Below are 14,873 nucleotides of genomic sequence, written 5' to 3'. Positions count from 1 at the left end.
GGGGGAGGGGGCGGCGGCTCTGGAGTCTGGGGCCTCAGGGGGTACAGTTTATCGTAGTGCTCTCTGTACTGTTTGGCAAACCTCTCCAGCTGTTTAAAGGGAAAATAATTTTGATGAACGTGCTCTTGATGACTCTTTAAAATCAAGATGTTGGAAAATAACTTGCCACAGGAGTCGCACTCGAGCTTTTCCAGACTCTCCCCCTGCTCGGTCTTCCCGTTCTTCTTCTGCACCTTCTGCTTGTTCTCGTTGTACTGAATGACCAGCTCGAAGCCAAAGTTCTCCAGCAGGGCCCTCGTGGCGTTCCCTCTGGCATCCGAGGCGATGCGTGGAGGGAGCACGGACGGCTCCGAAGTGCCCGCCGCCGCCAGCTCTTTCTTCTCTTTGGCCTTCAGGGCATCTGGCGTGGGCTCCTTTGGGCCCGCGTTGCCCTCTCCCCCTTCGGCGCCATCCCTCTCTCTCTGGCTTTCTTTTTCCTTTTCTTTGATGACCAGTTTGTTTTTCTTTTCAGGGTGCTGGCTTGGCTGTAAGAGGGCAGAGTGACTCTGGGACAGAGAAAGCTGGCTTTGCTGCTGCTGCTGCTGCTGCAGAATCTGCTGGTGGCTCTGCTGGGGGATCTGAACCTGAGCCTTCAGATCTTCCAGCAGGCCTGGGCCCGTCCCTGTCAGTGTCAGGGCCCCACTGGTCACCGGCAAGCTCACCTCAGGGTTGAGCTGGAACTCAGCGCTGGGGATGTAGAAGGGGAAGAGGAGGTGCTGCTGCTGCTGTAGCTGTAGCAGGGTCTCGGTGGTCATGGGGAAGTGAGGAAGGAGGGTAGGGTTAAACAGCTGAGACTGGATCAGGGCGGCCTGCTGTTGTAGCTCTTGCTGCAAGTGAGCTTGAACTTGAGCTTGGGCCTGGGCCAGTGTCTGTGCCTGTTGCTGTTGTTGCTGCTGCTGCTGCTGCTGCTGCCTGGATGCAATCATATCCGCCAGCTTCTTCCGATTGGCTTCCTTGGGCTCTGAAGGGGAAGTGATGGTGGCAGTGATGGGGTTCCCCAGGGCCGGCATCCCTACGCTCTCAGTGGGCATTTGGTTCAGTAAGCTGGAGCTCGGCGCGATGCCAGCACTGCTCGGGTTGGTGGTGGTAAAGGTGTTACTGCCACTGGTGCTCACAGGACTTGGGGTGGAGGAGCTCAGGGAGACACTGCTGCTGTTCCCCGTCCCATTGCTACTGCCACTCGCAGCCTCCAGCTTGGCTGCCCGGGCCTTGGTTTGATGCAACACGGACCGCATGTGGATCTCCAAAGTGGAACTCTGGCTATAGGCCACGTTACAAGTGTTACACTTAAAAGGTTTGTTGTCTGGGCTGCTGGTGGGTTCTGGCTGACCGGTCGCTGATTCCTGAAGGGCTCTCTTTAGCTTATGCAGGTGGGAGACAGAATTATAGTGCACTAGCAGGATGTTCTTTTGAGTGAAAGATTCCTTGCAGACGGTACACTTGTAAGGGCGAGAAGGGTCCAGAAATTTCTCCATGGTGAAGTTGGGGCCTTTTCTGAAAGGCAGAGCTCTCTTCGGTTCTGAGCCCGAGTCCTCCTGTACTGACCCAGAGTCACTGCCCGTTGGGCTCTGCTTCTCTTCCAAGTCACTCTCCTCCTCCTTGTCTTCCTCAACAATTATGGTATGGTCCTCAGCCAGGGTAGGGTCTCCCATTGCCAGAAGGTCCCCGTTGGCCAGGAGGCCACCGTAAAGCTGCTGGATGTCAGCCTCGCTCAACTCCAGGTGGCTCGTCTCAAGGTGTTTTTTCAGAGCCTGGAAAGTCCGGAAACTGCGCTGACAAAGGCAGCACATGGTGGCGGCTCTGATCACATGGTACTGAGAATGGAGCTGCAGCTTTTCAATGGTCTTGAAAGCCAGGCTGCACTGATTACAGCGGTACTTGTACACGTGGCGATCCGACACGGGCAGCTGAGGCCTCTTGGCGTGAACCTCATTGAAGTGCGTCTGAAGAGCGGCAGAAGTCTTGAAGACCTGGTTGCACCCCTTCTTCCAGCACAGGAAGCCTGAGTCTTCTCTCACAGAGCCCGGGTCGGCAGGAGAGGGTTTCAAATCTCCACTGTGCTCTGTGCTCACAGAGGGCAAGATGTTCTTTCCAAGATCCTCTGAGGTTTCTGTAAAGAAAACACCAAGCCCAGTGATAAGGACGGCTTTGTTTCAAGGGCGGCACCTAGAACTGTCTACCTGGCAAGGCCTCACGAACACGGGATCTGATGATGAGGGAGATACCCAACCTGAGCACAGACTCTACGCAGCCTCCCACTTTCTCCCCATCCCCCAGGAGAGCACGTATTATAAGCAGGCACACATGAACGGAGGGGAGAAAAGGAAATACAAAAAGTTTTGACTCATACTAGGCCTGTACCATATCGTGATCTGTCTTTTAGACCATGTTTAATTACTTGACTCAGAATCCTCAATTTCTCAAGAACTGGTCAGTAGATTTTTAGACTGGATTTACCTTTTACATGGATCTGAACTGTAGAATATGTGAATTAATGCTGTCCTGAGTTATGGGGAATTTACAAGGACTACTGTCCACTGTACTTTAAGAAATTTTGGAATATATTTTTTTAGGCATTTAATTTCTTGTTATAACGACTTTTGATTGTCATCTCAATTCAGTAAGCCATGAATATTCAAGTGGCCAATTATTAAAATACAGTAAATTTTTTTTCTACAGTGAGACTGCATCACATTCATAAATATTCTGACCCTTTTACAGGTCAGCTTGTCCACTGCCTTAATAGGGAAAAATTGCGAGGCATCTTAAATCTTGCTGACAAGGGGTGAAAGATGTAGGAGCGCCTCATGAACGAACAGAGGTCTAATGACCTCTCGAGATAGGAACCGCTGTGGGGCGCCCACCACCAGCACCGCCTGGGTCTACAACGTGTTCCTTCCAAACGCGCCTCTGTGCTGCATCCCCAGGCAATCCCAGAAGACTCAAAGAACTCTGTGCAGAGGCAGCTCCTAGAGAGACAACTAACCCAGGGCTCCGAAACCGCCCACGTGATCCCCCAGGCCCCAGTAATTAAGTCCTCGGAGATGGACTGTTAAACAGCTTAGGATGGCGAGTTATGGGTCTACTGAGTCCCTGGTTATTCCGTCCCTACGGGGACTTGCGTTTGCCGAAATCCCACTGCTTCTCACCCGACTCCCTCATTCTAAACCATATATTATACAACTGATGCCGAGAACCAGAGTATGAAGTCACTGACAACAGTGGCCCTCATCTCTCGATCAGTTACACTCAACCTAGGAAAAAACTGTAACGGGTGCTCAGCACCCTCGCTCTATGAAAGTTTTGGCCCAGTATTTCATTTTGTTTCTATTCGCAGGGGTTGAGAATAATGTCACTGACCAGGCTGCTTTCCTGCCTCCTCCACACTGGAGTTCACATCGCGATCTGCAACAGCCGCGGGGAGGAACATGCTGCTGGGCATCACCATCTCAGGGGTGGTCACCTGGGGAGCAAGAGGCGGAGAAATGAAGAGTGTCAAATGGAGAGGAAAGAGACACAAAATAGGGAAACGTGTAAAAATTATTTAAGAAGCAAAATTAGCCCTCACCAGTGTAAAGCTAGAGGTGTCACTTTTCATAGCTCACTGAAGATTCATGTTTATTAGACAAAGCTCACATCAGTCAAAAGTGTTTCTACGGTTACATTCTGGACATAATTAGCAGTGCACACTTGAAGAATAATCTTATTATTAATATTTTTCCTTTATGCAGAATTTTGACTTTGATCACTGACAATGTTTTGTCATGGGCTGTGAAACTTCTTGTGCAAGCAATTAGGTAGATAAGTTGAAAGGCCCACCTTAAGCTGCTGAAAACATAATAAGGGCCCTAATTAAATCATACCTAGTAAAGTACACTGTAATCTTGAAGCAGGGAGCATTGTAGTACTGTTTTCAAATGTATTCAGGCAAGAAGAGGAGGGGAATAAGAGCAAAGGAAAGGGTGAGCAGAGAAGAAGAGAACAAAGGAAGGCTAAGGACACGCAGACACACCGGCAGATCTTCCAAGAAACAACATTTTGTAACCCTTTACAAGCTGAGACCAAGCGCACATGAGCATTTCTTACGACTCACTTAAGCCAGGATTTCTTCCGGAGTCTCTCTCTGCCCAAGGTACCCAGCGGCAGAGGGACCCTCCGGCCAGCGTCCCAACCACAGAGGGTGCCCCGCGCCGCGCGTACAACAGGGCAGCCCCACACTGACCACGGCCATTGTTTCCTAATACAGCAGTTCCAGAATTAGCCTGGGTCAAAAGAGCTACAATTTTAGGTCAGAGCCTCAGACATTTCTCTAGGCTTCCCTGCCATCTGGCCAGAAGCTTGTCCAAACAACTTATCATTCGCCTGACGTTAATGTGATAAGCAGCTGTCGATATCCACTGTAAGGATAAAAGGTTATTTGTTTAAAAATAAGCACTATCCCTTTGCCTGCTTGCTATAGGGTGGGAAAGTAATTGGGGATGATATTCCTATATGAATTAGAAATCATCTCCTGTTTGATGACAGCCTGAGAAATGAACTGACCTAGAGGTGACAGGAACAGAAGCTGCAGTCACCACTAACCTTTCTACACAGTGCCCAGCCCCACTGGGAGGCATTATTTTCCCATCAAGACCCGACTATCTTCACTTGCAACAACTGGAACCCCTGATTACTGTTCAAAATTTAAAATATTTTAAATAAATTACTATCCATTTTTAATGAAGATCCTGGCCTTGCTCAGAATAGCTGATGACATGTTACTAGAAGCATCGGAGATAGGCTCGAATGCTAGAGGCAACCCAGAAAACCGTCCCCATCATCACCAAAGAGAACTCCTCAACACACTTTGGCGTGTTATTAGAATAATTTCGGCAACCCAGATACGAATAGGTGCAAAATTAAGCAGCGGGCCCTAGGGAGAGGGCTCTGAGAAACCCCGTGTTTACGAAGAGCAGGTGCATGGCAGGTGAACATGTGTGACACAGAATTCCTTCTCACGGACATCTGCACCCTCACACCGCTCCTCGGCAGCTGGTTACAGCTAGCTGTTGATGAATCGTTGGGAATGGAGCAGAGACTGCCAAACTCATTCCATCTATTTTCTTTTTAACAGAAAGCATTTCTGACCAGTGCGGTTTGGGAGTCCAGCGGGAATCCAAGAAGTGAAAGGTCACCGATTAATTTATAGTCCTCAGCCGAGGGGGAGTACCAGGTTGAGGGCAAGAGGGGGGAGAAAGGGAAAGGAAAAAAGACTCCCCCCTACATCCTTTCTCGGTTGTAGCTGCAGGATCCGTCCTTTCTTGGGGTCTTTCGGAATTATGGAAAATGAATCATGAGAAATAAAAAAAAAAAGCCCTACAGAGTAAAAAAGAATAAAATTATCTAACACCTCAGCTGCACATCATTATAGAAAACTGTGGGCTTTTTATACGCATTACAGTAAGGCAGACATCCCCTCTAACAGACTCAGTACGACGGATCAGTAATTGTTTTCATACACTTTAATTAGAAAAACTCAGATGGCTATGAATAATAATGGAAAAGAGAGACTTTTGCACTTGAAAGGTTGAAGTCAATCAAGTGTGAATGACGGCAAAAAAAGAAAAAAAAAGACACCAATTCATCAGCCCTGTGTTGTCTCGCCGCGACTTTAATCATAATTCCTGATTGGGATTCAAGAAGGCAGTAAGCAGCGGTTCTTTGTCTGCCTTCACCTTCCATCAATTAACTCTCCCCGAAATATAATCATCAACCTCACATGCTCCTCTGCATCTTAATCTGGACCTCCAAACCTGTAAGTCTTGCCCCATATGTGTTTAAGTAATTACTTTTATCTACCTGCATCTTCTCATCTATAGCAATACCCACCCTCTCCCCGAGAAGAAAGAAAAAGTCTTGCTAGACAAAATTTTAAAGGGCAAGAGATTCCCAGGAGGCAAAAAGGAATATCCCTAAAGGGAATCCAAAGGATCTAGAAATTCTCGTAGGGCCTGACTGCGCATGTGTGTGAACAGAGAGGTTGCGAATGGACGCCTCCTCGCTGCGCAGGCTGTGGAGGGCCCCACGCCAGCGTTCACACACTAACGTTCTGTGCCTGTGCCCATTCTTCCCTCTCCTACCAGCTCCCAAAGCTTTCCACTCAAAGTCTGCGTGCTTTTTCACAGAGCCATAAATTTCGTCCTGCCGACAGCTCACCGAGGAGCTCCCCGCTGTTCTCCAGTCATATCTGGCTCCCAAACCGTGTGGAAGGCTCAGACCATCCCAGCCGCAGTCTCTGATGGACAGCTGAACGTCAGCAGGAGAGGCGATCATTCAGCCGTGCTGAGCACAATTCTGTCAAGACCTTCCCTTCTGCGAGGAGCGCTGGAGCATGTAGCTTTCTACAGCACGACCAGGGCCATGCCAAGGACGCTCCAGCCTCAGAGGCCCTCAAATAACTAGATCCCACCAGCAGCTCCCCTGCCGGACACACAGGTGCGCACACATACTCTCTCCCCCTTCCCCTCCTCCCTTTCCCTCCTCTCCTTCCCCGTCCACAGACTTAAAGCCAAACAAAAAGTTGTAGTTCTGGCTGGATAACAAACAGCACATGATCCAGTCCAAACACCTACACTCTCTACACTGACCACACTATCCATGTAGACTGAATCTTCTAATAATCTGTATACCAATAAACACTGACTATGTTACATTATGTCCCCAGTCTATCCATTAATGGTATTGAGGGGACCTGAGACTATTAAAACAGACTTTTAACCAAAAGTAAAACAAAGTTTTTCTGGTAAAAAAAATGAAACTGACTAGAGCCATGACTTCTTCAGAATTTGGTTCTCTCAAGATGGCCCTCGGCCACACAAAGGGCAGTTCCACGGTGATCCGCCAGAGGCTACAGGTGTCCCTCCCACCCTTCTGAGCCGAGCCAGCGACATTCCTCCCAGAGCTTAGGAAGAAACCGCTGCCTGAGTTGGGATGCTGAAAGACTGAAAAGCAGTGGCCGTAATCTTCCTGAGAAGTAAAGAGGCCTCGTGTGTAACGAGAGAAACACGGAGTTCTGCTCTGATGCTGAAACTCTTCAAGTTTAAGCCATTCTCCTATAAAACAGTGAGACAGAAGCGTTCCACACTGATCCTAAAAGTCTTCAAGCTTAAGCAATGCCAAAGCAACTCAGTTGTTGAGAAGGAGGGGCCTCCGGTGGTGACTCTCTGCTCATCCGTGCACTTGACCATCATTCACTAAACATCGCAGAGCATCCCTGTGCTGCATGACTGTGAGAGAGAGCAAGACCAAGCCCCTGTGCCCAAGAAGCCCGCAATCCAGAATAATTACTCTTTTAGAGATCACACACTCTTTAGAAAATCTGATCAAAGTTGTAGACTCCTTGAAAAATACTTTCACACACAGACTATTGCAGATAATTTTGGGAAATCACAGGCTCCCTAGAGGGAAATTCATGGACTCGAGTTAATTGCTCTTTAATACTAGGAGAGGTGATATGGGTTCATAAATAACTAGTTCCTACCTCTTGTTCAGTTCACCATTATATTTATGATTACGATTTAATGCCATTCAAATTTCTATGAGGTGACTGGACCTTAAGGCCCCAAGGACACACCTTATAAAACTGAGGCTTAGATGTGGGTCCGGTCCACACTATGACATTTGGTAGGGGCTGCCAGTGTTTATTTTTCCTTGGCAGAAGACGCTGACATTATAAGGAGCCCTCTGCCCTCCTTGCTCTCTCCAGGTCCTGGATGCGGAACGGCCAAAAACAGCACCGCGGGCAGCCAGCCACAGGGAGTACACTTTACGACGTTCCCGTGGGACCATCCACGCAATTTCACTTCCCAAGGCCACCCTGTCTGAGGTTAGATCAATGCAATCGACAAGTTCCACATGCTGGAAAGCAAACATATTTTCTTAGAAGTCGTGTATGAACCTGGTTTCTCTGAGACCCTCATCCTTTCAGCCCGGTCACTGCTTGCCTAAGTGGGGCTTCTTTCTGAAAGGCTCACTTTTCCAAGTGAGAGTATAGACTTGCCAAATCCTGCACTCCCAAAGGAGCCTCAAATCCTTCACTTTTCAGTGAAAATCAATAGAATGAAGACCCTCAGAGGGAGGGGAAAAGAGGGAGAGTCTCGGACGTAGGCCCTCCCTGCACAGACCTGGCGGGTCTCTACATCCTGGCGAATGAGGTACTTGGTCCCGTCAGAAAAATTTAAGCATAAGGTTAAAACCCACCTGCTTCCAGAGCTGAGCAGGCCAGCTTGTTGTGGATCTAAAGCCGGCTGCTCTAGTGAGAGGCCAGTTGCTCACTTCCTCTCCTGCACCCACCTGGCCGCTGGGGCCTGCTCGCTGGTCTCTGCACTAATGCAGTGAGCAGGCCAGGGCCCCTCTTGGCAGGAGAGGGTCAGAGGTGTTTTTTTCCTTCCTTCACTACCTTCCCAAATGGAACGCAGAGTCTAGAGGGCCTAGTTTCTCTCTCTCTGTCTCATTTCCACTCTAAAACATCTTCTACACGGTTGTGTGTCCTTTTTTTAAAACAACGACGACAATGACATAAAACCCATGAGGAAAAACTGCAGGGCCACGTTAACATTCGTGTGGGCCAAATGCGGCCGTGAACTTGATTTTAAAACTAAGAATGAAAGAGTGAAAAAGGAGGTGGGTGGGAGAACAGGAAATGCATGAACAATTCACATACACAGCCCCCTCACCCCACCCCACCCCACCCCCCACACACACACACAGCGAGAGTGAGAGCCGGAGAGAAAAGAAAAAAGAGAAAAGAGAGCTGAGAAGGAGAATGAATTGGAGAGAAGAGCTTCATTAGACTCAGAGAGGCAAGCGGTGGCAGTGTACCAAGGTCACTTCTAATTTAGACCACCTAATTGGCAAACAGGCTCCAAATGGCTATCATCTCACAGGGCTTGGAATTAATGAAGCCCGATTATTTTCATTACTTTCCTCTGAGATGGAGACAAAGTGAGAGAGCTGGTACCCAGGCAGGTGTGACAGCCCCAGGGCCAGTGGCCACTGGAGAGCCCCAGTGATGGCTAGCCTGTCCCACAGACTCATCGAGGCACAGGCACAGAATGAGCCCAGAGAATCATGAAACGTGAATAAAAAAAAGTCATGAGAACTATACACACACACGTGTGTGTGTGTGTGTGGGTGGGGGTGGAGGGGGACAGGGAGAGAGAGAGTTTGTTCCTGGGCTGCTCAGGAGCCAATCCCCATCTCCACTATGAGGTCACATTTTCTTAAATGATTAAAGAACAAAGACAATTTCCTTATATTAATGCTCCAGGATCCCAGTGGTGTGTCCTTTCACTTAGAGTGCTAGTGATCAATTAGAATAATTTAAGGGTATTGAAATGCATGGTAGGTGGTCTTTCCCATTGTCATTTAGGGCTAGAAACATGTCCCCCATGCCTTCAACCCTCCTTCCCCAAAAGAGTGGGAAAATGTGGGCACAGAGCAGCGGCTCCTACATCCCCACCACCCACGTGAACTCTTCGGTTCTCTGGAAATAGGCGAGAGTTCTGTGGGTCTGACGCGGGGGGGCGGGGGGGGCGGGATGCTCAGTCAGGTCTGGGGGGGCACTTGTCTCATCACCCTTAAGCTTTATAGATTTCCTTCTTTCACATGATGTGTGCAGAGACACCCTCTGGAGCTCGGTTTCCAATAGGCCGGTCGCAGAATGAAGTGCTGTGGGTGCAGCTTCCACAGTGGAAGGCCAGAGCTGCAATTGTTCCCAGTGGAGAATATTTTTCAAGCTCCTTCATCAGTAAAAAGAAGGGGGCCCATGGAAGACACAGATATGAGATGCAGAGCATAAGCAAGCAGCTGTTACCATAGCAACAGACATATTAGACACTGCAGGTTCCTGAAAGCTGTCTGATAAGGTATTATTAAATGAAGCCTCCTCAAAACACTCTCCATTTACAACTGAACGGAAAGACATTGTGTAGAAAGTAATCTATTTCCATTTATCAGGGTGGAATTTACTTTTAGAGGGACTGAAACCCAATTCAAACCAGATCCTGAGACCTTGGACCCAGACAGCAAAAAATATTTACCAGAATTTATAGCTTTCGATACCCTAGACCCACCTCCGTGTCTGCCAGGAACTGTCTATTTGGTAGATTTTGCCAGCTTTTCCTCTTCCGCAAAGGCAGCTAACTCAGCCAAACCACTGAGCAAGGAAGAAGATTCACTCCTCTCACTGCTGTTCATCCCAGACACTCAGGGACAAAGTGGACATAACTTTCTCAGAGGATGAATGACTGTACACTGGCCATTTCTTAATGATATGGTTTAGAAAATGGAGCTCCGATTTGAGGGGCATTTCTCATGCTGTTTTCAGAGTTTCCTGCTCCAGTTGGCCAGGAACAAACAGATAAATGGTCAGAAAGCCTAACCGATACTTCTCCATGGCCAATTTTCTAATCAAATCACAGTAAAATAGCCTCCAGAGGCATGATTTTAACCACAGATTCATTATGATCACTTAGTTGTAAAACGAACGCAAATTCTGTTTTAACACCAAACTACTGAGGAAGGACATGGCATCTGTTTTGATTCCTCAGGGCAGAGACCAAGCAAGATCCATTCCTCCGAGCAGGATTCTGGGTCCACCGTAAGGTATGGCCACAGATTCCCCTCTAGCCTTGGTTGGTCATCTTCTCCTACTGAACTAAAAGATCAACGTGGAAATGTTTCACTTAGCTCAATACGAACCATCCTCATAACTTAAAAAAACCAATTCGATACTGAGGGTCATGAAAGAATTCCATCTTCTCATGCAGAGAGAGAGAGTGTACTAGGTCATCCTTACACACACCCCTATGCGATTACGTTCCCCACGACTTTCAACTTGATTTCTGAATCCATTAACTTTCTCTCATTTCTAGCAAATTGACTTCCTATAATCAGCACATTTCCCACAATTTGCACACTTTTCAGAAATGTCTGGAAAACATCTCCATTGTCTGCTGTGGAAAGATGAGGTGCACAGGGGATTCTGCACGAGGTGCCAAGCACGGCCACTTTAGGGAGCACGTTTCTCTGACATAATCATGTTGTCAGGGATTCTTCTGGAACAGGGTTTATTAACGTGGTTCTGTGGATGAATTTTAGGGTATCCTTATGCTTCCTAGCATTGTACGGGCAATTTTGTATATGCACAGTACTTGATGGAGGGCTTAAAAGTGATCGTTAAACTTTAGTGTACACAGGATAACCCAGGAAGGCTACTGAATCATGTTCATCAGTCTCCAAAAAAGGTTGAGAATCACTGTTCTGAGAAGGAGCTAGTTAGTGAGTAACACCCAGAAGTATCTTAGGGGTCGGTACCCAAGCAAACACAGCAGTAACATCCCACCCCTGAGGACTAGTGGTAAATGAAGAAATTCATAATGACCACCAGACTCGCTACTTCAAACGTACCTTACTGTTACTGCTTTTCTAAAAATCTGACAATGGATATCTGAAATATAGTTTACACACTCTAGTCCCTAGAGATATATTAAAAAAAAAACTAACTGTCATATAGTTTACTACAGGCCCACATCCTAGACCAGATTTCAATTAAACAGGAAAAATAACCCCCTCGGCAAAAGGAAAATGTTGAAAATATTGAAAACGCTTTGCTCCCCGTATCTTTCTGTAACTTCAGGTTCCCGGGGTTCCAGGCCATCAGCGGGAAGTGTGATGAGGCCTGAGAAAATCCCCCTTGTTATTTCTAAAGCTGGCAAAAATGCCAGAGAAACCTGTGACATCTACAGAAACTCACCCATTCTCAGAATGAGGTTTCCACTTACAGAGAAACTCGACAATGTTCACCAGTCTATTTGAAAATACCCATGGAAAGTGAATTTATACTTGAAATGACTCTGACATGAAACTCAGGCTAGGTCGCCTTTGTTTCCCATTGGCTGCTAAAGTTCTCTTGATGCATCATCAGTGACATGTTCCTCACGACTAAACGTCACTTGCAACATTATTCATTTGCTCTGCATAACCAAATGGAATGGGGAATGCCTACAGGTTATATGTCTGCGACCCTCAGCATTCTGACTACCTCTCTGGGAATCTTCACACAAAGAGGCGATTAAATTAACTTCTTATTACACTACTGTTGAAGTAGGTTAGAGGTGAGAGTAATTCTCTTTGGTGGTTTTTCCTCTACTCATCAAGAAAGGGCTTTCATGGCCATCCCAGCATGTACAGAAAGTAGGACATTAGTGTCACTTGTAGAACTTTGACAAGTTTTCACATCGCAATTAGATTTAAATCTTTATACTAACCTTTTGGGCCACATTTATTGAGGCCGCTTAGAGCCATGCTTTCAAAACAACATGTTCGAAATGCAAAGCCCTCACTCATGAATCGACATGTGCTATCGAACTGACCAGTTTCCTGTCCTGAGAATCAAAGTATCCACTTGAGAAACTCCCAAGTTACAGGGCTACATCCTAGAGTTGGAAAATGGGAGTTCACATCTCAACTCTGCCTTAACGGTGACATCGAGTCAGTCAACTTCTCTGAGCCTGTTTCCTCGGCCGTTGATGTAAATGGGTCGAACTCTCCTGAGAGGATGGAATGAGACATAACGAACATAAGAGCAGAACGTGACCCGCTCCGTGACGGTTCGGAGAATATGAATGACAACTTCTTCACACACGTGGTCAGCTACGCTAGGCCTCTGCATCTCTCAGGGAGAGATGACGATGAGGGAAGGTCGCGAAACACATAAACGCATGCAGCTCTCTGGGCCACAGTCACGCCACGTCTAAGGCAGGTACAGCAGAACAAAGGTCACCAAACTAGGACCATGTTTGACATTTCCAACTCCATACTAGTTACGGCATCACCTTTGACCCCTGAGGGCCTGCTCCTGGCTGTCTTACCGTCATAATGAGCTTCTCCACGCAGTCGGGTGCCACGCTGTGGAGGTGGGTGAGGTGCAGCTGCAGGTGGATCTTGTTGTTGAGCATGTCCTGGCACAGGGGGCAGCGGAGCATGGGCTGCACCGAGTGCTGCGTCATGGCGTGCACCCGGAGCCGGTTGACGTCGGCGTTGCTGTACTTGCAGTAGGGACACTGGTACATCTGTGGGGAACACAGCCACCCCTCTGGGTGAATCTGCAGCTCCCACCAGCAACTCTGTGTGTCCTAAGCCCACCCACCCGAGTCCACTCTCCTACCAGTGCCCGAAACACTCCCCGCACCCCCGCCGGAGAGCCCCTGCCCACCTCACCTGCTCCGCTTTGGTCTCCTCTGACGTTTTTGGTCTCTTCGAAGAGAGGGGAGACTCTGAGCTACCTGGGAAGGAGATGCGTTTGGAGGTTGCAGGAGAATCTGTCAGCTCCTTTTCTGCTTGGCTGGACGATCCTGGAAGAAAAAGCAGAAGATGCAATACAGCAGCCAGACCAGGCCAGCTCCCAGAGGGTTTGTGTTGGGTGAAAATCAACATTCATTTATAGCACAGGATTTTCTTGAAACACCAAAAATTCACGTAGGATGAGCATCCGGACTGACTTATCAAGTGCGCTGGAAAGAAGCAAGTGTTTCTTTTCTCCCTTATGAATTTTCTGTCACTCCTTTAACAACTGAACACTAAGAAAAAAAGGTAAAGAAACGGACGAGGCTGAGCTGGATTAAGCTAAATTCAGTCTGTTCTGACCTCCCCCAGTCAGGACACAATCTGCTGGCCTGTGGGGAGTAGTAGGGCTGAGGGTGGGCGGGAGAGTGTCACCAACTGCTTCGCCAACCCCACTAGTCATCCTGAGTTCCAGACAGGCTGTTTTCACGGATGTAACTAACTGTGTGCTCCCAACTTTACGGCCCCAGCTCTTGGAATCACACAGCACGACACATCGCAGGAGGCATGGCAAATGTGACCTGGGAAAGGTTCGCACAGCTATCTACATACAAACATGGTGGGGGTGGGGGAGTCAAGTTTGGGTTCAGCAACTTGCTTTTGGGAAAGAAGTAACCGAAGAGTGTGAATCTAACCTATAATCTAGCCAAAGCTCCTGGCACAAAAGTTTATTCAGAATGAGTGATAAGAGGGACCCTTTCCTATCTGCTTGCCCAAAGCCAGCCCTCTGTACCACACTGCACCAAAAAAAAACAAAATGAAACACTGATGAATGAGGAACGCCACATGAGACTTCAGGAGCAAGCAGTGGCTATGGAAGTGTTGGTGGGAGTTCTCTGAAGCGTGGAAGGGGATCCAGGACCCTCTGATGAGAAAACAGCCAGGTTTATCCAGGATAGAGCAGACCCCGTCCAATGTAAACACGAGTCCCAACGTGGTTGGATTTCATCCTTCCGAAACCTGGTCAGTATCTGAGGTTGGACTGTCTCACTTGTTTTGGATGTGGAACTCCATTTGTTAGAATTTTGCTAAAAACAGCAAGGAAAAAAAAAAATCCTCAAGACAGTAGAGAAAAAATTTAGACCCACTGCTGCCATTGGAAAACAATGTGACTTGGCACTGGGGTCACTGGTTTAGAAAGCTGAATTTTTACTCTTCGGTGAGAGTGCTTTCTGTGTCACTCAGCCTAGTTACTGGCACGTTTTTCCACTTTATGCTCAGCAGTGAAATTTGTTCTGACGTGGATACCAAGATGCTGTCATGACAGACGTGTGCTTTAATAAACAATTTTAGAAAATCAATTTTATTCATTAAAATCATAAGGCCACAAAATAATTTTGAAAAAATTGCTAAATGCAGGAAATAATTCCAGGAAGTTGATGCTCTTCCCTGAATGCACATCTTGTGACCTTTAACCCCAGTATCCTGGTAACCTGGTCTACATAAGTTTG

At 47.6% G+C, this 14,873-nt stretch overlaps 1 protein-coding gene across 1 annotated transcript in view; it reads right to left on the bottom strand.

Annotated features, from left to right (window-relative positions):
* ZFHX3 (zinc finger homeobox 3) overlaps window positions 1–14,873 on the bottom strand; it is a 229,003-nt gene that overhangs the window by 13,279 nt on the left and 200,851 nt on the right. Inside the window, 4 exon segments of the mRNA XM_025045294.1 lie at window positions 1–2,149; window positions 3,400–3,502; window positions 12,951–13,151; window positions 13,300–13,433. Coding sequence (XP_024901062.1) covers window positions 1–2,149; window positions 3,400–3,502; window positions 12,951–13,151; window positions 13,300–13,433 — 2,587 coding nt within the window.

The sequence above is a fragment of the Pteropus alecto genome, unplaced genomic scaffold, assembly GCF_000325575.1.
Source record: "Pteropus alecto unplaced genomic scaffold, ASM32557v1 scaffold42, whole genome shotgun sequence".
NCBI classification, from domain to species: domain Eukaryota; kingdom Metazoa; phylum Chordata; class Mammalia; order Chiroptera; family Pteropodidae; genus Pteropus; species Pteropus alecto.
Note: the sequence above shows the minus strand (reverse complement) of the source record. Positions and strands in the feature narration are given on the sequence as shown.